The sequence below is a fragment of the Stenella coeruleoalba genome (assembly GCF_951394435.1).
Source record: "Stenella coeruleoalba genome assembly, chromosome: 15".
Lineage (NCBI taxonomy): Eukaryota > Metazoa > Chordata > Mammalia > Artiodactyla > Delphinidae > Stenella > Stenella coeruleoalba.
The window spans coordinates 66,311,875-66,337,586 of NC_137161.1; the positions used below are offsets into that span (position 1 = coordinate 66,311,875).

Sequence of the window (25,712 nt, forward strand, 5' to 3'; positions counted from 1 at the left end):
GGCTATTATCTTAAGAACACTTAATCCTGTTATGGCAGTTTTGATGTTCTTTTTTTCTTCAAGGTAATTTAAGAGAGTTAATTTTCAATGGTTTGATTTGGGTTTTATTTCTAATTACACTGTGTGGTAAGCAGCCTCTGGTAAGGTCCCCAAAGAGCCACACCTCCTGGTACTACATATCCTTCTGTAACTGTCTCCTTTTGAGCTGGGCTAGACCTAGTAACTCACTTCTAACAAAGAATATGGCAAAAGTTATGGGATGTTACTCTCAAGATTAGGTTACAAAAAGACTGTGACTTTCTCTCTGTCTGTCTCTCTCCCTCTCTCTCTCTCTTTCTCTCTCTCTGAAGGAAGCCAGCTGCCATGCTACGAGAGGTCCATATAGCAAGGAATAGAGGGAAGTTTCTGGCCAGCAGCTTATGAGGAGCTGAATCCTACTAACAATCCTGTGAGTGAGCCTGGATATAGATCCTCACCCAGTTGAGCCCTAAGATGAGACTGCAGCCTTGGCTGACATTCTGACTGCAACTTCGTAAGAGACCTTGAGCCAGAGGTATACTCTAAGCTGCACCTAGATTTCTGACCCACAGAAACTGTGAGATAATGAATGTTTGTTGTTTTAAGTTGCTATTTTTCAGAATGATTTGTCATGCAGAAATAGATAACTAATACACACTATTATAACAGAGTATGGCCAATATCGTTTCTGCTTCTTTAAATATTTTTTCTTGGGGAGGAGTTCCTAAAATATGGTCAATTTTTGTAAATGTTCTAAGGACATTTTAAAAAATATATTTATTTATTTGTTTATTTTTGGCTGTGTTGGGTCTTCGTTGCCGCATGCGGGCTTTCTCTAGCTGCGGCGAGCAGGGGCTACTCTTCGTCGCAGTGTGCAGGCTTCTCATTGCAGTGGCTTCTCTTGTGGCAAAGCACGGGTTCTAGGCATGCGGGCTCAGTAGTTGCAGCTTGCGGGCTCTAGAGCGCAGGCTCAGTAGCTGTGGTACACGGGCTTAGCTGTTCCACAGCACGTGGGATATCCCCGGATCAGGGGTGGAACCCGTGTTCCTGCATTGGCAGGCAGATTCTTAACCACTGTGCCACCAGGGAAGTCCCCTAAGGACATTTAAGAACAGTTTTTTCCATTGTAGAGTAGAAGGTTTGATACATATCCAACAAATTAAGTTTCTTAATTATTTACTTCCATTATCTCCTTATTCAAGTTTCACTTCATTTATTTTTAATTGAGTGATTATTTGATATAAAAGGGTTGATGACTGCTTTAACGTTATTCCACCCACCTAAGTAACCGTGTTTGAATCACTAATGTTTTTGCCTTGACTTTGACTCTATCTGATATTAATATGGCTGACTCCGTTTTCTTTTTCCTCATATTTGCATGCAGTACTCTTGCCCACGGACAAACTTAAATTTTCTTTGCTACCTATTAGCACAGGAGATCAGGGACAAAGATTAGTAACAGGATTTAAATCAGTTATTAAAATTTTATAGGAAATACAGAGCACAGAGGAACATATTAAATGACACCCCAGAGGTACAATCAGGAAAGTCTAGATCTGGGGACAAAAGACTTGGTTTCTTCAATAAATAAATTACAAGGAAAAAACCAAAGGAGATGGAGGGGGGACCTACAGATAAAAAGAAATCTAAGAGACATGTCAACCAACTGCAGTGCTGTAGACATTTTTGAATTCTGATTCAAGTAAACAAACCATAAAAAGAAAAAATTAATTATATCATTTTGGTCCCCAGATTAAAAACCATCAGTGACTTTCTACCATATTTAATAAGGAACCCAAACTCATTACCGCGACTTCAAGGACGTGCTCCTCTAACTCTTCAGCCTCCTTTTATAGCTACTCTCCTTCTTAGGCAAAGGTATTCCCATGGTGGAGCCATTGCTCACGCTATGCTCGATGCCTGGACAGGACCCCCTTCTACTCTCTCCCTCCCCACATCTTCCCTTGATGGGATCCTTCTCATCCTTCAAGTCTTATTTACATGAGCCTTTCCCTGACTTGCCCATTGAATGCAATCACTGTGCTCTGTCACCTTGTTCTTTTCCTTCCTAGAGCTTCCATATTTATCTGCTTTATCTTCCATCTCCCATGCCCCTTTTGTTCTCTGTATCCTCAGAGAAGAGGAATGGAGACAGGAGCCCAAGAGGAAACTGGGCAAGGTGGCCACTGCCACCCTCTCCTTCCCCTGATGGTTTTTCACCAAAGTCTTAAGGATTCAAAGATAGAGAACATAAGTGCTATGAGAGACAGCCTGCTTCTTCTCAGATTTTTGTTTTGTTTTGTTTTGTAATAATCTCTGATTTTAGAGTCTGGTAGGTATTAATTTTAGAGAATATCCTTACTGGAAAAAAGTCTCATTCATTCACTCATTCATTCATTCATCTAAAGAGTAAGCACCTGCTATTTGCAAGGCACTGTGCTCTATCTGGATCCCAGAACACAATCTGGGTACTCCCCCTAAGGCACCTTTCTTTCTTCCCAGAAGATGCACTCTTATGGCAAAGAGCAGCTCACATTCCTGAGATGTCCGTCATGTATATTCCAGGTCACTTCCAGGCCCGTGGAACCTACCACTGAGTGGAACAAAATGAGGGGAAAGCGGATTCTCCTGTTATCTACACAATTAGGTGCTGCTGGGTGCCTTTTCACATCGTTAAGATTCTTCTTGAGGCTCCAAACACAGACACACACACAAAGATAAATCTCTGATAAAAGCACTCTTGAATTCTTCCCAGAGGGAAACGGTAAACAAACTCAGTGATTATTGTAAAATATTATGATTATTATTGTTTTAAATTTCTTTTTTTAAATTTTATTGATGTATAGTTGACTAACAATATTATTGATATATTGGTCTCAGGTGTATAACGCAGTGATTTGATATTTTTATGGATTACACACCATACAAAGTTATTATAAAATATTGACTCTATTCCTTGTGCTGTGCATTACATCCCTGTAACATATTTTATATTTTATATATATATATATATATTTTATAACTGACAGTTTGTACTGTTTTAAATTTTTTATAATTGCTTAGCACATTACAGTTTCTAAAGTGCTTTCATGTCCATAATATATACATATATAAATGTATGTCATTAGTAAATAGTAGATACTCAGGAAATTCAGTTAAGTAAATTGAGTTCTATTCGTGGGACCACCTGGAGTCTATGGGAGAATAATGCAAGAATTTTTAAATGGTGGATTGGTCAGAATTCTGGCGGGAAATAGAATTCACTCTGATGTTTAAAGAAAGAGACTTTAATTAAGGGACTACTTACAGAGGTGAGATGTGGGTAGGGTTAAAGGAACAAAGAGGGGAGAGTGAAGCACCCAGAGACTAGCCTCAGAGGGAAGCCATTATGATCCCTAGGGATGAGGGGATAATGAGAACTGGAACCACGGAGGAGCAAGAATTGTCATCCAGGAAGGAGGCAGCTACTGGCCAGAGCCCCAGAAACAAGCAGGGAGGGAGAGGGGAAGAAGCCCAGCAGTCACTCTCTAACCTCCTGAGTGCTCTCCACTGGCCTGGCCCTGTCTGGATCCAACAGACACGGGAGCCAGAGGCTACAGACTGCAGGTATCAGCCAACCAGGCAGGGAGCGGACAGAGGAAAGGTGGAAAAGAAATTGGGAGAGGGAGTGGGGACAGCAAGTGGGGAAAAATAAGCATTGAAGCCAAAAAATTCTCGTGGGCTGGAAAAATACGGTCAAGTCTCTTAGAGAGGGAATGGGATTGTTTCCACAGAAGATGAATGAATAAATGAATATTGTTAAGCCCTCCTCAAAGGTTTTTCTCAGGATCTACGCAAAAATGATGGACAGCAAGTTTAAGACTTCACCAAAGAGAGGGCTGAGCCCAGGGCTGCAGGTAGCCCCTAGAGCTGCTCCTCTGCTGAGTTCTGTGGTTGAGAGCTCAGGGACCAGTTGATGGGGTCAAGCTAGAGTCGCCCTCCAAGAAGAAGAAGCTTGGCACTCTCCTCTCATCATAAATGACACCTGTTCCCATTTCTTCAGGAGACACCCCTCACTCCTCTTAACTTCAACAGTTACTGTAAATGGCCTTACAGTAATGTTCTAGAAGTACGCTCACAAGGTAGTGGTTTGGAAGTTAAGAAGCATTTTCTCCCCAAAGAAGTCATCGTTTAAGTGCAAAAGAAGCTGACCACTCTTGAATGCCTGTCACGCGCTGGACACCACCTAGGCGCCACTTCAGACCATTTCATTTCATCCTTCAATACAATGACACCTCTCATAAAATGAGATGATCTGAGATTGGTTCTACTATCCCATTTTCCAGATGAGGACACTGAGGCTCAAAAAGATGAAGAAATTTGCTCCTGTTCATCTAACTTACAAAATGGTTCTGCTTCTTGGTGAGGCATCAGAACTCAGTTCCATGGGGGAGGCTGTGTGTAAGGGGTGAGGGGGTATAGGGGGATCCTATACTTTGTGCTCGATTTTTTTGTGAACCTAAAACTGTTCTAAAAATAAAAATCTATTAGTTAAAAGAAATCAGTTCTACTCATTGGGCTAAATTCTGGGTTCTGGGGACAGTAGTCATTTAGGTAGAGGAAGAAGGCTGTAGGAAGAAACAAATACTCACACACACACATCTTTTGTTGTTGTTCTTCTTCTTCTTCTGGACAACAGACCTAAGTCATATTTTGAAGGTAGCAACTAAGTGGGTTTATCCTTCAGCCCAAACTCCCGTTCTGTGTAGAAATCCCTGCTTTTATCTACCCTATTCCTTTCTCCTGAGTATTTGCAGGGATTATGGAACCTAAAGTTGGGTAGTGGGAGTTTCATGTGTGATGGGGATGGTAACTGGTATGAATCTGCAGTTCCTAAACAAAGTGTTACAAGCTGGGATGTGTGTGTTTGTGTGTGCGCACGCGCACATGCACACAGGTGTGTCTTTACCATGTATGTGGTACTTGGCCCACTTCACTTGATATTGTCTGATGTTTTCAGTGTGCGATATTTTCTTTGTCACTGCATTAAAATATTTATTTAGCAGTCAAACACACTTATGTGTCTAGAATAGAGCACAGCACACAGTAAAAATCCATGATAAATACTCAATGAATAAATGATTACAGGCACATTAGCACTGAACGAGACCAGCTGCAAAACAGGCAATTTCTCAGCCTCCAACCATGCCTTTATTATCCTATCTTGATATCTCACATATCTGTAGTCTCCAATGTAAGGCTGACAATTCTGCTATTATTATTGTGAGGCTATTATTACATGTTACTATTTTTGTGTTTTTCTCTCTGCACCACTAAATTCCAATTGTTCAAGGCAGGGAGAGAAGGCATTGGCCGGCGTCACTACAGTGAAGCAGGCTTAAAGAGAACATACTTCAATGGGAAACAAAAGGAAATTCCTTCTCCACCAATTGTCTTGCGACTTCACCCACGCACTGCTGGGTGGGGTGGCTCTAGACAGAACCAGGAGCATGTGGCATGTTATGAAGCTGGGTATCATGTCTAAAACAACCCCAGACTTTCCCTGTACCTTTTAATGAGGTCCGTCTCTGCCTGATCCCTCTTGCTAAGGAGAAGGTTTCGGCTGTTTTCAAAGATATCTTCAATCTGGTCTGGCCAGAGGAACAGAGTACTGTTCAGTTTGATATCCTCTTCTGCAAAACACACACAGTCTGTTCTAGGACAATGCTCAGCATAGGTCAACTCGCAGGGAATTAATTCGGCAGAACAAGAGGTCAACAGAAGTGAGTATGGGGGTGGCAATTAATGAATGGGCCCATTATTGATGAATGATAGCCAGCATTTATTGAACACTTCCCACAGGCCAGGCTAGAAGGTAGACGGTATTATCATCCCCGTTTTAACAGATGGGAAACAAAGTTAAGCCAAGTGGTCAAGGTCACACCAGTAGGAGACAGCAGAGCAGATTTCAAACCCAGGTCTAAGTCTAACCAACTCCAAAGCCTATGTTCTAACCATTGTGCTTCATTATCTTCCCAGGCTAGGTCTGAGTAGAAACCTAGGTTGAAGTTCTGTACTATTCTTTAAACTATTTCACCTCATCTGAGTTTCAGTCTCCCTTTTGGCTAAAGGTCAGTGATAATATCAATGCCAGATGCCCTACCCATCTTATGGCTCTGGTCAGTTAAAATGCCCTGGGTTCCCTCTGTACCCTTGGGAATTTAGGAGGCAGAGACCACAATGAGAGAGTCCAGGTGGCTGGTTATGGTGGACCACTTTCCACTCCCAGTCCCTATATCTACCTTCCATAACCATCTCCCCTAAACACTGTGAACACCAGGTAATTCACAGGTATTTCCAGGTGGAAAAGGGCTCTGAAACTTGGCTTGTAGAGGGCATATTAGTTTTTCCTTCAGAACCCGGTCCTTACAAAGTTAGGTCCTTACGGAGTCCTAACTTGGCTCAGTAAGCCTTGAAGGGGCCCTGATCATTTCTTTCCTTTTAATATATGCAGGAGCATGAAGGAAAGTGCCCTGGCCTCCTCAAAGGTGGGATTGTATTTAGATTATAGATGAATGCAACCTACCCACTTATAAAAGGACTCTGCATTTGAAAGTGACTTTCCCAGGAACACCAGGCATAATATGCAAAGACAGGCATCTAAGAACCAGTCAAGTTCCTAGATATTTCTTCTTTTTGTCTAAAAATAAGATTCTCTTTGATTCAAATTCCGGTGTGGAATTAGTGCCTCTACTATATGGACACACTTGCAAAGTAGCTCTCCTGATACTGATATTTAGTGGTAGAATTGCTAACTCTCCTTCCCCTGGCTCCTTATCCTTAAAAATATAAATATACACATACAGTTGCATGTACACACATGACATTGGACTTACGGGGCAAGTCTGCATAGTCCATCAGGAACTCTAACCGTTCAGCTGCATCTTTAAGTTGCCTCCTGAGTTTGAACACGGTGACATCGCTGGATTTCTTTAAGAATTCAATGAGGAATACCAGCTCCTCAGTGTTGACAGGAATCTCACTGACTTTGTCTGCAACGATGCTGTACTGATTACAGATGCTACAGGGAAAGAAACAGCCATCATCATTATCTAAAAATAGCTTTCTTATAAGACCCACTATACTAAACAAACATGGTTCCTATTTGGAGACTAGAACAATGTTTTCCAACTTTTCTCTACCAGAAAATTCTTGATGGATAATATTCATATACATACCATATTTTAGAAATAATAACAGTAGAAATGATAATAATATATGACATGTACTAGGCCCTTTACTATATGACATGCCCCATTCTAATCACTGAATATTAACTCATTTAATCTTCACGAAAATTCCAAGAGTTAGGAACTATTATTATCAACATTTTATAATGGAAGAAAGGGAGGCTGAGTAACTTTATCCAAAGCAACATGATGTGTAGATGTTAGAGCCAGGATTTGAACTAGTTTAATTGATTCCAAAGCTTGTACTCTTAACAGATACACCATGGGTAAAATACAGATTTAGACCAAAACAATAACCAATATCACCACTACCAACAGCAGCAACTCCTCAATTTTATGTTGAAGTAGAACACTAAATTAATTTGTAATCGCTCCTCTTAACAGTACACCAGCAAGTTTATCCTCATGTGCTGCAGGTAATTTCTGGTGGCACAGAGAAACTTACATTCATCTACTGGGACCACTAGATCTAACTGCCCACTTATCCTTGAACACAAGACTGTGAAAAAATATGTTATTATAGGGATAATTTGAATATGCTCTAATTTATACAAAAGCTAATGAATGACAGTCTTCAGCATTTTAACTACAATTAGGAACAAGTTATTTGCAATATATCCATGCCTAGCACATGCCTAGTAGCCCTCAAGAAATGTTACCAATAATAGCTATAATAGTTTTTGTTATTATTAATTGATCATTACATGTTGATGGTCATACACTATAGATAGATAAAAACCACTCCTCTCAATGTTTTCAGTCCTTGATATTCCTTCTTAATGTGTGGAGACCCCTCCACAATGAAGGTAATTGCATCAAACTGATGAGAAAATGATTAAAACATCTTTACAGATGATGCTGGGATTTTAGAAATGAATTTTTATACAATTCAGAAACTTGCTATACAGAAAACTTATCTATTGTGCTACATGGATTCACAGTATTCTCCACTTTTGGACTCAGAGCTGGGTTATATTTCCCAGCCTCCTCTGCATTTTTAGTTGAGTATTTTACCAGTCAGTTTGGACTACCATAACAAAATATTACGACTGGGTGGTTTAAACAACAAAAATGTATTTTCACATAGTTCTAGAGGCTGGGAAGTCCAAGGTCAAGGTACTGACCTATTTGGTCCCTAGTGAAGTCTCTCTTCCTGGCTTGCAGATAGCCACCTTTTCGCTGTGTCCTCACATGGTGGAGAGGAAAGAAGCTCTGTCTGTTTCTCTTCTTGTAAGGGCACCAACCCTATTGGATTAGGGCCTCATCCTTTTACCTCCTTTAGTCCTATTATCTCCTTATAGGCCCTGTCTCCAAATACAGTCACATAGGGCATTAGTGCTTTGCTACAGACTGAATGTTTGTGTATTCCCAAAATTTGTATGTTGAAATTAATCCCTAATGTAACAGTATTTTAAAAAATTTTTTATCTTTATTGGAGTATAATTGCTTTACAATGTTGTGGTAGTTTCTGCTGTAAAACAACAAAGAGAATCAGCTGTATGTATACATATATCCCCATATCCCCTCCCTCTTGAGCCTCTCTCTCACCCTCTCTTTCTCACCCCTTTAGGTCGTCACAAAGCATCGAGCTGATCTCCCTGTTTTATGCAACAGCTTCCCACTAGCCATCCATTTTACATTTGGTAGTGTATATATGTCAGTGCTACTCTCTCACTTTGTCCCAGCTTCCCCTTCCCCGCTGTGTCCTCAAGCCTGTAACAGTTATTTTGAGGTGGCCTTTGGGAGATAATTAGGTCATGAGGGCTATGCTCTCATGAATGGGATTAGTGTTTTTATAAAAGAGACCCCAGAGACCCCTCACCCATTCTTCCATGTGAGGATACAATGAGAAGATGGTGGTCTGTGAACAAGGAAGCAGGCTCTCAACAAACAAATCTGCCAGAGCCTTGATTTTGGACTTCCCAGCCACCAGAACTGTTAGAAATAGATTTCTAGTATTTATAAGCTACTCAGCCAATGGTACTCTGTTCTAGCAGCCTGAATGGACTAAGACAGGATTCAACATATGAATCTGGGGGAGACACAATGCAGTCCATAGTAGGTATGGTCATGTGATTGAGTTCCAGTCAGTGGGAAGTAGGAAGCAGTGATAAGTATCACTTTCGGGTACAGCACATGAAACTGTCCTTGCATATTCCTCCATGCTCTTTCTTCCTGCCAACAGTCTAGGATATCAACACTTAGAATGACCTTGAAGGCTATATGTTAAAGATGTAAAGTCATCATCTCCTTGAGTCTCTGAATGCACACAATATGTCTCCCCACCAATCTGGAGCTATCCCGAGCAAGAATAAACTATTATTTTCAATCATGACACCTTGGGTCTCTTTGTTACAGCATGTAGCCTAGCCTAATATAGGTAGATCCTCTCAGTGTGATAGACTCCCTCTGATAAGAATCCATTCTTCTTCCCTTTTGCATGAGAAAGCATAGAGTAAATATCATGTGGCTAACCTATCCGCTTCCTGCAAGGGCCCAGAAGAGTGGTAGCAGACCCACTGTGAAATAAAGAAAAAATATATGTTGGTCTCTGCCCCAGGTTCCTAGCACAGAGCCCATGAAACCCCTGTAATTTCATGGATAATAAGAGTATCTTTTGTTCTAGTGAGGTGACTCAGGGTGGGCTCCTAGATGGCTCCTGGATGAGGAGTGGGTCACTGGAAACACCAAGCCATGATTAGAAGCTTGGAGCAAATTAATCAAACCCAAGAAAGGGGTCATTGGAACCTTCAATCTATAGCTGGCTGCTCAGAAGCAAGGCGACAACCTGGACTTGTGACTGGAGTCTGAAGTAATGGGGGGCAGTTTTATAGGACTGAGCCCTTAACCTGTGCAAGCTGATGCTATCTCTGGGTAGACAGTGTCAGAATTAAGTTGAATTGTAGGGCACCTGGCTGGTGTTACAGAATCGTGTGGTGTGGAGAAAATCCTCCACACATTTGGTGATCAGCAGAGGCAAGAATGAAGTGTTCTATATAAAAGTAAAGGGGGGGGGAGTCAAGATGGCAGAGTAGGAGGACATAGAGTTCATGTGTCCTCACCACTAGGGCACCTACCAGGTGCTGATGGGGGGCCCTGGACACCTAAGGGGACAGGAGGGACCCCCAAGCGACTGGGATGTGGGGGGAGGAAGGGGGAAGGAGAAGTGGAGGCTGGACAGGACAGGCGCCCCTGAGGGGTGGCTGGAGGAGGGGAGGGGCTCCCATGCCTGGAGGGACACACTCACAGCGAGGGGATCAGTGGGGATGGGGAGAGATCCTCTGGGGATCGGAGGATCAGAAGGGAACACAGCCAGCGTTTCCCCCGCCCACTTGGGCCTGGGGAGCCTGCTGAGGTCCAGGGTCTGATCCTCTGCCCTCGGAGGCCCCTTCCTGCTGCTGTGCCCTGGGGGCGTGGGAGGAAGGGAGGGGGAGGAAAAGTAGAGCGTAGACAGGGTCAGTGCCCCTAATGGGAAGCTGGGGGAAGGGAGGGGTTCCCACACTCGCTTGGGAGGGGCCCATCCAAGGTGAGATCAGCCAGCAGGAAGGGAGAGAGACACTCGGGGTAATAGGAGGATCAGAAGGAAACGGGCCAGTGTTTCCCCTGCCCACTCTGGCCCCAGGGGGCCTGCTGAGGTCCGAGGCCTGAACCTCAGCACTCCAAGGCCCCCTCTGGCTGCACTGAGCCTAGGCACTACCCCTCCACCCCCTGCCTTTTACCTCCGCTCTGGTCCTGAGCCTAGCCCTGCCCCCGCCTAAGCCCCCGCCGGACCTAAGCCCCCCCACCTCTACACAGCTAAGGCCTTTTCCAGCTTTTTGTTTTGTTTTGTTTTGCTGTTGTGGTTGTTTTACCTTGCTTCTTCTTTTTTTTTTTTTTTTTTACAGTTGTTGATTACAACTTTATTTACAAAAGCTAAAAACTTTTTGATGATCCACACTCCTATGTCCTTCAGCATGGATTTTCAGGAATAAATTCACATAAAAGTCAATTCAGATTTCCATTTAAATATTGGAACCAATAAAAAATGTGGCTTTCAATCTGCCACTGTCAACAATACCATCCTTAGGGTAAAAATCTTACATTGTATTAAAAACACAGAAGGCTATATACAAGAAATGTTATTTCTAATTCTGCCCACTCCATTTTCTACCATTCCACCTAAATTCTTTTTTTGTTGTTGTTGAATTTTATTTTTTTAATACATCAAATTCTTATTAGTTATCTATTTTATACATATTAGTGTATATATCTCAATCCCAATCTCCCAATTCATCACATCACCACCACCACCACCCCCACCACTTTCCCCCTTTGGTGTCCATATGTCTGTTCTCTACATCTGTGTCTCTATTTCTGCCTTGCAAACTGGTTCATCTGTACCATTTTTCTAGATTCCACATATATGCATTAACATATGATATTTGTTTTTCTCTTTCTGACTTACTTCACTCTGCATGACAGTCTCTAGGTCCATCCATGTCTCTACAAATGACCCAGTTTCGTTCCTTTTTATGGCTGAGTAATACTCCACTGTATATAGGTACCACATCTACTTTATCCATTTGTCTGTCAGTGGGCATTTAGGTTGCTTCCATGACCTGGTTATTGTAAAGAGTGCTGCAATGAACATTGGGGTGCGCGTGTCTTTTTGAATTATGGTTTTCTCTGGTTATATGCTCAGTAGTAGGATTGCTGGATCATATGATAATTCTATTTTTAGTTTTTTAAGGAACCTCCATACTGTTCTCCATGGTGGCTGTATCAATTTACATTCCCACCAACAGTGCAAGAGGGTTCCCTTTTCTCCACACCCTCTCCAGCATCTGTTGTTTATAGATTTTCTGATGATGCCCATTCTAACCAGTGTGAGGTGATACTTCACTGTAGCTTTGATTTGCTTTTCTCTAATAATTAGTGATGTTGAGCAGCTTTTCATATGCCTCTGGGCAATCTGTATGTCTTCTTGGAGAAATGTCTATTTAGATCTTCTGCCCATTTTTTGATTGGGCTGTTTGTTTTTTTGATATTGAGCTGCATGAGCTGTTTATATATTTTGGAGATTAATCCTTTGTTGATTCGTTTTTAAATATTTTCGCCCATCCCGAGGGTTGTCTTTTTGTCTTGTTTATAGTTTCCTTTGCTGTGCAAAAGCTTTTAAGTTTCATTAGGTCCCATTTGTTTATTTTTTTTTTATTTTCATTACTCTAGGAGGTGGGTCAAAAAAGATCTTGCTGTGATTTATGTCAAAGAGTGCTCTTTCTAAGTGTCCAGTCTTACATTTACATCTTTAAACCATTTTGAGTTTATTTTTGTGCATGGTGTTCTAATTTCATTCTTTTACATGTAACTGTCCAGTTTTCCCAGCACCACTTATTGAAAAGACTTTTTGCCATTGTATATCCTTGCCTCCTTTGTCATAGATTAGCTGACCATAGGTGCGTGGGTTTAACTCTGGGCTTTCTATCCTGTTCCATTGATCTATATTTCTGTTTTTGTGCCAGTACCATACTGTCTTGATTACTGCAGTTTTGTGGTATAGTCTGAAGTCAGGGTGCCTGATTCCCCCAGCTCTGTTTTTCTTTCTCAAGATTGCTTTGGCTATTCGGGGTCTTTTGTGGTTCCATACAAATTGTGAATTTTTTTGTTCTAGTTCTGTGAGAAATGCCATTGGTACTTTCACAGGGATTGCATTGAGTCTGTAGATTGCTTTGGGTAGTACAGTCATTTTGACAATACTGAGTCTTCCAATCCAAGAACATGGTATATCTCTCCATCTGTTTGTGTCATCTTTGATTTCTTTCATCAGTGTCTTACTAGTTTTCTGAGTACAGTTCTTTTACCTCCTTAGGTAGGTTTATTCCTAGGTATTTTATTCTTTTTGTTGCAATGGTGAATGGGATTGTTTCCTTAACTTCTCTTTCTGATCTTTCCTTGTTAGTGTATAGGAATGCAAGAGATTTCTGTGCATTAATTTTGTATTCTGCAACCTTACCAAATTCACTGATTAGCTCTAGAAGTTCTCTGGTGGCATTTTAGGAATATCTATGTATAGTATCATGTCATCTGTAAATAGTGGCAGTCTTACTTCTTCTTTTCCAATTTGTATTCCTTTCATTTCTTTTTCTTCTCTCATTGCCGTGGCTAGGACTTCCAAAATTATGTTGAATAATAGTGGACATCCTTATCTTGTTCCTGATCTTAGAGGAAATGCTTTCAGTCTTTCACCATTGAGAAACCCACCATTGCTGTGGGTTTGTCATATATGCCCTTTATTATGTTGAGGTAGGTTCCCTTTATGCCCACTTTCTGGAGTTTTTGATCATAAATGGGTGTTGAATTTTCTCAAAAGTTTTTCTGCATCTATTGAGATGATCATATGGTTTTTATTCTTCAATTTGTTAATATCGTGTATCACATTGATTGATTTGCATATATGGAAGAATCCTTGCATCCCTGGGATAAATCCCACTTGATCATGGTTTATGATCCTTTTAAGGTGCTGTTGGCTTCTGTTTACTAGTTTTCTCTTGAGGATTTTTGCATCTATATTCATCAGTGATATTTGTCTGTAATTATATTTTTTTGTAGTATCTTTGTCTGGTTTTGGTATCAAGGTGACGGGTGGCCTTGTAGAATGAGTTTGGGAGTGTTCCTTCCTCTGAAATTTTTTGGAAGAGTTTGAGAAGGATGGGTGTTAGCTCTCTCTAAATGTTTGGCAGAATTCACCTGTGAAGCCATCTGGTCCTGGACTTTTGTTTGTTGGAAGATTTTTTTTTTTTTTTTGTGGTACACGGCCCCTCACTGTTCTGCCCTCTCCCGTTGCGGAGCACAGGCTCCAGACGCGCAGGCTCAGCGGCCATGGCTCACGGGGGCAGCTGCTCCGCGGCATGTGGGATCTTCCCAGACCGGGGCATGAACCCGAGTCCACTGCATCGGTAGGCAGACTCTCAACACTGTGCCACCAGGGAAGCCCTGTTTGTTGGAAGATTTTAATACAGTTTCAATTTCATTACTTGTGATTGGTCTGTTCATATTTTCTATTTCTTCCTGGTTCAGTCTTGGAAGATTATACCTTTCTAAGAATTTGTCCGTTTCTTCCAGGTTGTCCATTTTATTGGCATAGATTTGCTTCTAGTAGTCTCAAGATGCTTTGTATTTCTGCGGTGTCTGCTGTAACTTCTCCTTTTTCATTTCTAATGTTATTGATTTGAGTCCTCTCCCTCTTTGTCTTGATGAGTCTGGCTAAAGGTTTATCAATATTGTTTATCTTCTCAAAGAACCAGCTTTTAGTTTTATTGATCTTTGCTATTGTTTTCTTTGTTTCTCTTTCATTTATTTCTGCTCTGATCTTTATGATTTCTTTCCTTCTACTAACTTTGGGTTTTGTTTGTTCTTGTTTCTCTAGTCACTTTAGGTGTAAGGTAAGATTGTTTATTTGAGATGTTTCTTGTTTGTTGAGGTAGGATTGTATTGCTATAAACTTCCCTCTGAACTGCTTTTGCTGCATCCCATAAGTTGTGAGCCGTCATGTTTTGTCATTTGTTTCTAGGTATTTTTTGATTTCCCCTTTGATTTCTTCAGTGATCGCTTGGTTATTTAGTAACATATTGTTTAGCCTCTATGTGTTTGTGTTTTTTATGTTTTTTTGCCCTGTAATTCATTTCTAATCTCACAGAATTGTGGTCAGAAAAGATGCTTGATATGATTTCAATTTTCTTAAATTTACTGAGGCTTGATTTGTGACCCATGATGTGATCTATCCTGGAGAATGTTCTGTGTGCACTTGAGAAGAAAGTGTAATCTGCTGTTTTCAGATGGAATGTCCTATAAATATCAATTAAATCTATCTGGTCTATTGTGTCATTTAAAGCTTATGTTTCCTTATTAATTTTCTGTCCAGATGATCTGTCCCTCGGTGTAAGTGAGGTGTTAAAATCCCCCACTATTAGTGTGTTACTGTCAGCTTCCTTTTATAGTTGTTAGCATTTGCCTTATGTATTGAGGTGCTCCTATGTTGGGTGCAAATGTGATTCTTATATCTTCTTCTTGGATTGATCCCTTGATCATTAGTATCCTTCCTTGTCTCTTGTAACATTATTTTAAAGTCTATTTTATCTGATATGAGTATTCCTACTCCAGATTTCTTTTGCTTTCCCTTTGCACGGAATATCTTTTTCCATCCCCTCACTTTCAGTCTGTATGAGTCCCTAGGTCTGAAGTGGGTCTCCTGTACACAGCATATATATGGGTCTTGTTTTTGTATCCATTCAGCAAACCTCTGCCTTTTGGTTGGAGCATTTAATCCATTCACATTTGAGGTAATTATCAATATGTATGTTCCTATTACCATTTTCTGAATTCTTTTGGGTTTGTCTTTGTAGGTCATTCTCTTCTCTTGTGTTTCCCACTTAGAGAAGTTCCTTTAGCATTTGTTGTAGAGCTGGTTTGTGGTGCTGAATTCTCTTAGCTTTTGCTTGTCTGTAAAGCTTTTGATTTCTCCATCGAATCTGAATGAGATTCTTGCTGGGTAGAGTAATCTTGGTTGTAGGTTCTTCCCTTTCATCACTTTAAGTATATCATGCCAATCCTTTCTGGCTTGTAGAGTTTCTGCTGAGAAATCAGCTGTTAACCTTATGGGAGTTCCCTTGTATGTTATTTGTCATTTTTCCCTTGCTGCTTTCGGTAATTTTTCTTTGTCTTTAATTTTTGCCAGTTTGATTACTATGTGTCTTGGCGTGTTTCTCCTTGGGTTTATCCTGTATGGGACTCTCTGTGCTTCCTGGACGTGGGTGGCTATTTCCTTTCCCATGTTAGGGAACTTTTCGACTATAATCTCTTCAAATATTTTCTCGGGTCCTTTCTCTCTCTCTTCTCCTTCTGGGACCCCTATAATGTGAATTTGGGTGCATTTAATGTTGTCCCAGAGGTCTCTTAGGCTCTTTTCATTCTTTTTTCTTTATTTTGTTCCACAGCAGTGAATTGCACCATTCTGTCTTCCAGGTCACGTATCCATTCTTCTGCCTCAGTTATTCTGCTATTGATTCCTTCTACTTTATTTTTCATTTCAGTTATTATATTGTTCATCTCTGTTTGTTTGTTCTTTAATTCTTCTAGGTGTTTGTTCTTTAATTCTTCTAGGTCTTTGTTAAACAGGTCTTGCATCTACTCAATCTTCGCCTCTATTCTTTTTCCGAGGTCCTGGATCATCTTCACTATCATTATTCTGAATTCTTTTTCTGGAAGGTTGCCTATCTCTACTTCATTTAGTTGTTTTTCTGGGGTTTTATCTTGTTCCTTCATCTGGTACATATCCCTCTGCCTTTTCATGTTGTCTATCTTTCTGTGAATGTGGTTTTCGTTCCACAGGCTGCAGGATTGTTGTTCTTCTTGCTTCTGCTGTCTGCCCTCTGGTGGATGAGGCTATCTAAGAGGCTTGTGCAAGCTTCCTGATGGGAGGGACTGGTGGTGGGCAGAGCTGGGTGTGGCTCTGGTGGGCAGAGCAGTAAAACTTTAATCCACTTGTCTGCTGATGGGTGGGGCTGAGTTTCCTCCCTCTTGGTTGTTTGGCCTGAGACAACCGGCACTGGAGCCTACAGGCTCTTGGTGGGGTTAATGGCTGACTCCAGGAGGGCTCACACTAAGGAGTACTTCCCAGAACTTCTGCTGCCAGTGTCCTTGTCTCTGTGGTGAGCCACAGCCACCCCCCGCCTCTGCAGAAGACCCTCCAACACTAACAGGTAGGTCTGGTTCAATCTCCTATGGGGTCACTGCACCTTCCCCCTGGGTATTGATGCGCACACTACTTTGTGTGTGTCCTCCAAGAGTGGAGTCTCTGTTTCCTCCAGTCCTGTCAAAGTCCTGCAATCAAATCCTGCTAGCCTTCAACGTCTGATTCTTGGGAATTCCTCCTCCCATATCTGGACCCTCAGGTTGGGTAGCCTGACGTTGGGCTCAGAACCTTCAATCCAGTGGGTGGACTTCTGTGGTATAATTGTTCTCTAGTTTGTGAGCCACCTACCCAATGGTTATGGGATTTGATTTTATTGTGAGTGCACACTTCCTGCCATCTCATGGCAGCTTCTGCTTTGTCTTTGGATGTGGGCTATATTTTTTGGTGAGACCCAGTATCCTCCTGTTGATGATTGTTCAGCAGTGAGCTGTGATTCTGGTGCTCTCACAAGAGGGAGGGAGCGCACGTCCTTCTACTCCACCATCTTGAACCCTGTTTTACATTGTTGTTGTTTCATTTACAGTTTTATTTTTTTCTAATAGATTTTAAAATTTTTCTAATTTTATATTCTTTTTTATTCTTTGTTATTGTTCTTCCTTGTTTTTTCTTTTCTCCTGTGCCACAGAGCTTGCAGGATCTTGGCTCCCAGTCCAAGGGTCGGGCCTGAGCTCCTGTGGTGGGAGTGCCAAGTCCAAACTGCTCGACTGATAGAGAACCTCAGACCCCAGGGAATATTCATCAGAGTGAGGTCTCCCAGAGGTCCTCATCTCAGCACCAAGACCCGGCTCCACCCAACTACCTGGAAACTCCAGTGCTGGAGGTCTCAGGCCAAACAACTAGTAAGACAGGAACACAGACCCAACCATCGAAAAAACATGAGATGACAAAAAAATATGTTAGAGATGAAGGAGCAAGGTAAAAACTCACAATCCCAGATAAATGAAAAGGAAATAAGCAACCTACCTGAAAAAGAATTCAGAGTAATGATAGTAAAGAAAATCCAAAATTTTGGAAATAGAATGGAGGCACGGATCAAGAAAATACAAGAAATGTTTAACAAAGACCTAAAAGAACTAAAGAACAAACAAACAGTGATGAACAACACAATAACTGAAATTAAAAATACTCTAGAGGGAATCAATAGCAGAATAACTGAGGCAGAAGAATGGATAAGTGAGCTTCAAGGTAGAATGGTGGAAATAACTGCCAAGGAGCAGAATTAAGATAAAAGAATGAAAAGAATTGAGGACAGTCTCAGAGACCTCTGGGACAACATTTAACAATGCACCAACATTCAAATTAAAGGGGTCCCAGAAGCAGAAGAGAAAGAGAAACGGTCTGAAAAAATATTTGAAGAGATTATAGTTGAAAAGTTCCCTAACATGCGAAGGGAAATAGCCACCCAAGTCCAGGAAGCGCAGAGAGTCCCATATAGGATAAACCCTAGGAGAAACATAGCAAGACACATATTAATCAAACTAACAAAAAATAAATTCAAGGAAAAAATACTAAAAGCAGCAAGGAAAAAGCTAAATATAGCATACAAGGGAATCCCCATAAGGTTATCAGCTGATTTTTCAGCTGAAACTCTGCAGGTCAGAAGGGAGTGGCAGGATATATTTATATGAAAGGGAAAAACCTACAACAAAGATTACGCTAACCCACAAGGATCTCATTTAGATTTGACAGAGAAATCAGAAGTTTTACAGACAAGAAAAGGTTAAGAGAATTCAGCACCACCAAACCAGCTTTACAATAAATGCTAAAGGAACTTCTCTAGGCAGGAAACACAAGAAAAGAAAAAGATCCACAAAAACAAATGCAAAACAATTCAGAAAATGGTAATAGGAACATACATATTGATAATTATGTTGAATGTAAATGGATTAAATGCTCCAACCAAAAGACACAGACTGGCTGAATGTATACAAAAACAAGACCCATATATATGCTGTCCACAAGAGATCCCCTTCAGACCTAGGGACACATACAGACTGAAAGTGAGGGGATGAAAACAGATATTCCATGCAAATGGAAATCAAAAGAAAGCTGGAGTAGCAATAGTCATATCAGATAAAATGAAGACTGTTACAAGAGATAAGGAAGGACACTATATAATGATCAAGGGATCAATCCAAAAAGATATAACAATCATAAATACTTATGCACCTAACATAGGAGTACCTCAATACATAAGGCAAATGCTAACAGCCATAAAAGGGGAAATCGAAAGTAACACAAATATAGTGGGGGACTTTAAAACCCCACTTACACAAAGGGATAGATCATCCAGACAGAAAATAAATAAGGAAACAAGCTTTAAATGACACAATAGACCAGATAGATTTAATTCATATTTATAGGACATTCCACCCAAAAGCGGAAGAATGCACATTCTTCTCAAGTGTAAACGGAACATTCTCCAAGGTAGATCATATCTTGGGACACAAATCAAGCCTTGCTAAATTTAAGAAAATTGAAATTGTATCAAGCATCTTTTCTGACCACAATGCTATCAGATTTGAAATCAACTAAAGGAAAAAAACTGTAAAAAACACGAACACATGGAGGCTAAACAGTGCGCTGCTAAATAACCAAGAGGTCACTGAAGAAATCATAGAGAAAATAAATAATACATAGGAACAAATGACAATGAAAACACAATGACCCAAAACCTATGGGACGCAGCAAAAGCAGTTCTAAGAGGGAAGCTTATAGCAATTCAATCTCACCTCAAGAAACAAGAAACATCTCAAATAAACAATCTAAACTTACACCTAAAGCAACCAGACAAAAAAGAACAAAGAAAACCCAAAGTTAGTAGAAGGAAAGAAATCATAAAGATCAGAGCAGAAATAAATGAAAAGAAATGAAGAAAACAATAGCAAAGATCAATGAAACTAAAAGCTGGTTCTTTGAGAACATAAACAAAATTGATAAATCTTTCCCCAGACTTATCAATAAAAAAAGGGAGAGGACTCAAATCATTAATATTAGAAATGAAAAAGGGGAAATTACAACTGACACTGCAGAAATACAAAGGATCATAAGAGACTAGTACAAGCAAATCTATGCCAATAAAATGGACAACCTGGAAGAAATGGACAAATGCTTGGAAAGATACAACATTCCAAGACTGAACCAGGAAGAAATAGAAAATATGAACAGACCAATCACAAGTAACTAAATAGAAACTGTGATTGAAAATCTTCCAACAAACAAAAGTCCAGGACCAGAAGGCTTCACAGGTGAATTCTATCAAACATTTAGAGAAGAGTTCACATCCATCTTTCTCAAACTCTTACAAAAAAATTGCAGAGGAAGGAACACGCCCAAACTTGTTTTACAAGGCCACCATCACCATGATAACAAAACCAGACAAAAATACCACAAAAATAGATAATTACAGACAAATATCACTGATGAATATACATGCAAAAGTCCTCAACAAAATACCAGCAAACCAAATGCAACAGCATATTAAAAGGATCATACACCATGATCAAGTGGGATTTGTCCCAGGAATGCAAGGATTCTTCAATATACGCAAATCAATCAATGTGATACACCATATTAACAAATTGAAGAATAAAAACCATATGATCATCTCAAAAGATGCAGAAAAAGCTTTTGACAAAATTCAACACCCATTTATGATTAAAAACTCTCCAGAAAGTGGGCACAGAGGGAACCTACCTCAACATAATGAAGGCCATATACGACAAACCCACAGCAAACGTCATTCTCAATGGTGAAAAACTGAAAGCATTTCCTCTAAGATCTGGCACAAGACAAGGATGTCCACTCTCACCACTATTATTCAACGTAGCTTTGGAAGTCTTAGCCATGGCATCCAGAGAACAAAAAGAAATAAAAGGAATACAGATTGGAAAAGAAGAAGTAAAACTGTCACTGTTTGCAGATGACATGATACTATACATAGAAAATCCTAAAGATGCCACCAGAAAACTACTAGAGCTAATCAATGAATTTGGTAAAGTTGCAGGATACAAAATTTATGGACAGAAATCTCTTGCATTCCTATACACTAACAACAAAAGATCAGAAAGAGAGATTAAGGAAACAATCCCATTTACCAATACATCAAAAAGAATATAAAAGAATAAAATACCTAGGAATAAACCTACTTAAGGAGGCAAAAGACCTGTACACCGAAAACTATAAAACACTGATGAAAGAAATCAAAGATGACACAAACAGATGGAGAGATATACCATGTTCTTGGATAGGAAGAATTAATATTGTGAAAATGAATATATTACCCAAAGCAATCTACAGACTCAATGCAATCCCTATCAAATTACCAATGGCATTTCTCACAGAATTAGTACAAAAAATCTTACAATTTGTATGGAAACACAAAAGACCCCGAATAGCCAAAGCAATTTTGAGAAAGAAAAACAGAGCTGGAGGAATCAGGTTCTCTGACTTTGGACTATACTACAAAGCTACAGTAATCAAGCCAGTATGGTACTGGTACAAAAACAGAAGTACAGATCAATGGAACAGGATAGAAAGCCCAGAGATAAACCCACGCACATATGGTCAACTGATCTATGACAAAGGAGACAAGGATATACAATGAAGAAAAGAAAGTCTCTTCAATAAGTGGTGCCGGGAAAACTGGACAGCTACTTGTAAAAGAATGAAATTAGAACACTCACTAACACCATACACAAAAATAAATTCAAAATGGGTTAAAGACCTAAATGTAAGACCGGACACTATAAAACTCTTAGAGGAAAACATGAGAGGAACACTCTGACATAAATCACAGCAAGATCTTTTTTGACCCACCTCCTAAAGTAATAAAAATATAAACAAAAATAAACAAATGGGACCTAATGAAACTTAAAAGCTTTTGCTCAGCAAAGGAAGCCATAATCAAGATGAAAAGACAATCCTTAGAATGGGAGAAAATATCTGCAATCAAAGCAATGGTCAAAGGATTAATCTCCAAAATATACAAACAGTTCACTTAGCTCAATATCAAAAAAACAAACAACCCAATCAAAAAATGGGTGGAAGCCCTAAATAGACATTTCTCCAAAGAAGATATACAGACTGCCTATAAACACATGAAAGAATGTTCAACATCATTAATCATTAGAGAAATGCAAATCAAAACTACAATGAGGTATCACCTCACACCAGTCAGAATGGCCATCATCAAAAAATCTACAAACAATAAATGCTGGAGATGGTGTGGAGAAAAAGGAACCCTCTTGCACTGTTGGTGGGAATGTAAATTGATACAGCCACTATGGAGAACAGTATGCAGGTTCCTTAAAACAGTAAAAACAGAATTACCATATGACCCAGCAATCCCACTACTGGGCATATACCCAGAGAAAACCATAATTCAGAAAGACACATGTACCCCAATGTTCACTGCAGTACTATTTGCAATAGCCAGGTCATGGAAGCAACCTAGATGTCCATTGACAGATGAATAGATAATGAAGATGTGGTACATATATACAATGGAATATCTCTCAGGCCTAAAAAGCAATGAAATTGGGTCATTTGTAGAGATATGAATGGACCTAGAGTCTGTCATACAGAGTGAAGTAAGTCACAAAGAGAAAGACAAATATCATGTATTAATGCATGTATGTGAAATCTAGAAAAATAGTACAGATGAACCTATTTCCACGGCAGGAATAGAGATGCAGATGTAGAGCATGGACATGTGGACACGGGGGGGCAGGGCAGGGTGGGATGAATTGGGAGATTAGGTTTGACATAAATACACTACCATGTGTAAAACAGATAGCTAGTGGGAACCTGCGGTATAGCATGGGGAGCTCAGCTCAGTGCTCTGTGATGACCTCGATGGGTGGGATGGGGGCGATGGAAGGCAGGTCCAAGAGGGAGGGGATATATGTGTACATACAGCCGATTCAATTTTTTGTACAGCAGAAACTAAGACAACATTGTAAAGCAATTATACTCCAATAAAAAAATATATAGGAGACACACAGAAAAGACACAGTAGAGAAGAACTGGATTTTCCGTACTCAGGAGGTAGACGGAATTGAGTTTTTCCTTTATACCCATTAACTACTAGACCCTCTAAAAAGTCCTGAATATGGGTTGACGACATTAACAATTGGACCAACATAACACCTTAGCAATATCTAGGAATAAACTAAGGACAAGAAATACTGTCTTCAGCCTGGAGGGGTGGGATAGGGAGGGTGGGAGGGAGGGAGACGCAAGAGGGAAGACATACGGGAACATATATGTATGACTGATTCACTTTGTTATAAAGCAGAAACTAACACACCATTGTAAAGCAATTATACCCCAATAAAGATGTTAAAAAAAAAAAAAAGAAATACTGTCTTCTACACGTACTTATAATATCATTTAAAATATAAAGGTCCAGGTGTCCTGTAAGCACAGGACCACTCTCTTTCTGGTGTAGGGGATGCCATAAGGGAGACCAATACATTTTGCATCAATCTACAGCCTCTCTCTACCTTGTTGTCACTGTTTGGACAAGATTTCCTACCCTGAAGGAAACAAACAGCTAGACCAGAGGGATAATTTCTTATATCTCTAACTCAAGGCCTTGTGTTTCTGGTCAATATTTCAGGTCATTGTTCTAGCAACTTTAGACCTTGTACCTGTAGTGGAAATGGATGGCATGCCCACTTTCTTACCAATGCACTCCAAGGTGCCCCCTGCCTATATGACCAGAGCACCCCTTTCTAGGGCACACCTAATCACTGGAAACAGGAAGGTACTGCACTCAGCAATTACAGGACAATGAAGTAGCAAGGGTTCAGAAGACTCAATCTCACCTAATCAGACAAGTTAGTTTTTCTCTCTCCATTCAGTAGGGTGTCTTATATATGTTTTACCTACCTCATGGGGTGGCTGAGAAGACCAAATGAGTCAGAATCACTATTTTTAAGGTAGAAAGAAACTTCAGAACTCAATTACTAACCTGGAGTTTCTGGGTCCTTAGAAATCCCCAGGTTTGTAATGGGACCCTAACTTTCATTTATATTAAAAAGGCCAAAGGAAATTGTACATTTATTTTGATGAGAAAGAAAGCACTGACCAACCAAGGCACTATGTTGCTTTGATTTGACAGGAACAAATGTTTAAGAAAAAAAAATTGCTTGATGCTCAAACTTTCCAAAGGAAGGTGTCCTAGTAGTCTGAAGGCTGAAAACATTTTACTGCCCTAGTCCCAAATGTTTATTCTATAGGCAAAGGAACTGAAGATCCAAGAGGTGAAGCCAGGGGACACAAGCTAGCAAACAGAAGGTCTTGGATTCAAAACCAAGCCTTCTGGCTCCCAAACCAGGAACCCCACCATTTCGTTACCCAGTGAGAGTTGAGTGCAGTGGTGGAAAGCATTAATTTGGAGTCAAAATGAACTAGGTTAAGCCCTGGATATGCCACTCGCTGACCTTTTGGAGTCTCAGTTTCTTCATCAACATAATGGAGAGAATAATGAACAACTTCTTACGGTTGGTGTAAAGACCTGATTAGATCCTGAATGTTCAGAACACTTACACAGTGCTTGGACTACAACATGTGCTGGAAAAATGGTAGCTATTATCATAATTAATTTCCTAATGAGTTTCTGATATGCAGTTTGTAAACCTTAAAAGAGCTATAAAATGCTAAACTTATATTTATCTACATGTATATGAATAATATAATATATAACAATTTAATAGTGGTTATTAGTACTAAATCATTTTAGTCTATAGTTTAAAGCTCTCTGAGGAAGAGAGCTAAAATAACACGGGCTAACCATTTTGTAACATTCAAATAGAAACAGAGTAGCAGATAGTTGCTGTCCCAGCCTCTTAGCATCATTCCCTTTTCTGTTAACCACAGCCTAAGCCTTCTTGGGGTACCCCATCCTTCTCTTTCTTGGTTCTCATGGTTTAGAGATGAGAACACTACCCAAATCTAAACCATCCGCTTGGCTATGGTGTTTGCCTTGCTGTTGCCCAAACAACCCAAGTCAGGCCAGTGCCAAACCAGCCAGTGCCACAGTGTTGGAAAAAAGGGAAACCATTTTTTCCCGTGGATGGAAACCTGGGAGGATGTACGTCTGGAGCTGCTGGGGCCCACAAACTGGAGAGAATCTCTCAGAGAACAGAGCTGACACAGAGGACAGTCAATTGTAGCATTCTAATTGTAGTGTTGAGGGCCTGAAGCTAGGAACTCCTAAACTTTCCAACATGTGAGCCCCAAATTCCTTGTTTTACATTAGCCTTGTTTTACATTAGTCTGGCCTCCTATCCCTTACAACCAAAAACGTCTTTAATAAATACTCATCAGTAAAATGAAGGCACAATATAGAGTTTCACATTGAATGACAGAATCCCCAGACCCAGACAGTAGAAGTCTGTATAGAAGAGATTCTAAGGGCTGCCTGTAATCACGCTGTGTCTTCACTGCTAGATGGCCAGTGAGAGAGCCTGTGACCTCAGACAGTCAAGTAATTTCTCTCTGAAGTTGCCTGCAAGAAAGCAAAGGCTGAAGGATCAGAGATGAACTGCCTCAGGATGCTTTCCACCTTCCTACTCCAAGACCCAGGTAGTTCTCTCCTAACTGTTCACCTTCTAGCCTGAACCTGATTCCCTGCAACCGTCACTTTGTGCAGAAACAACGTGAAATGGAAGTTCCATCTGGTCATTGCTGGAAGGTGCAAGTTCTGTCCACTTTTCCATTCTCCCATT

The 25,712-nt window shown here is 40.3% G+C and overlaps 1 protein-coding gene across 1 annotated transcript in view; it reads right to left on the reverse strand.

The window, feature by feature from the left end:
* DNAH3 (dynein axonemal heavy chain 3) overlaps positions 1 to 25,712 on the reverse strand; it is a 189,277-nt gene that overhangs the window by 136,572 nt on the left and 26,993 nt on the right. The window contains exons 14-15 of the mRNA XM_079946098.1: positions 6,894 to 7,078; positions 5,567 to 5,690 (exon numbers count right to left, since the gene is read on the reverse strand). Of these exons, the coding sequence (XP_079802224.1) occupies positions 5,567 to 5,690; positions 6,894 to 7,078 (309 nt within the window). The remainder of the gene's footprint in view (positions 1 to 5,566; positions 5,691 to 6,893; positions 7,079 to 25,712) is intronic.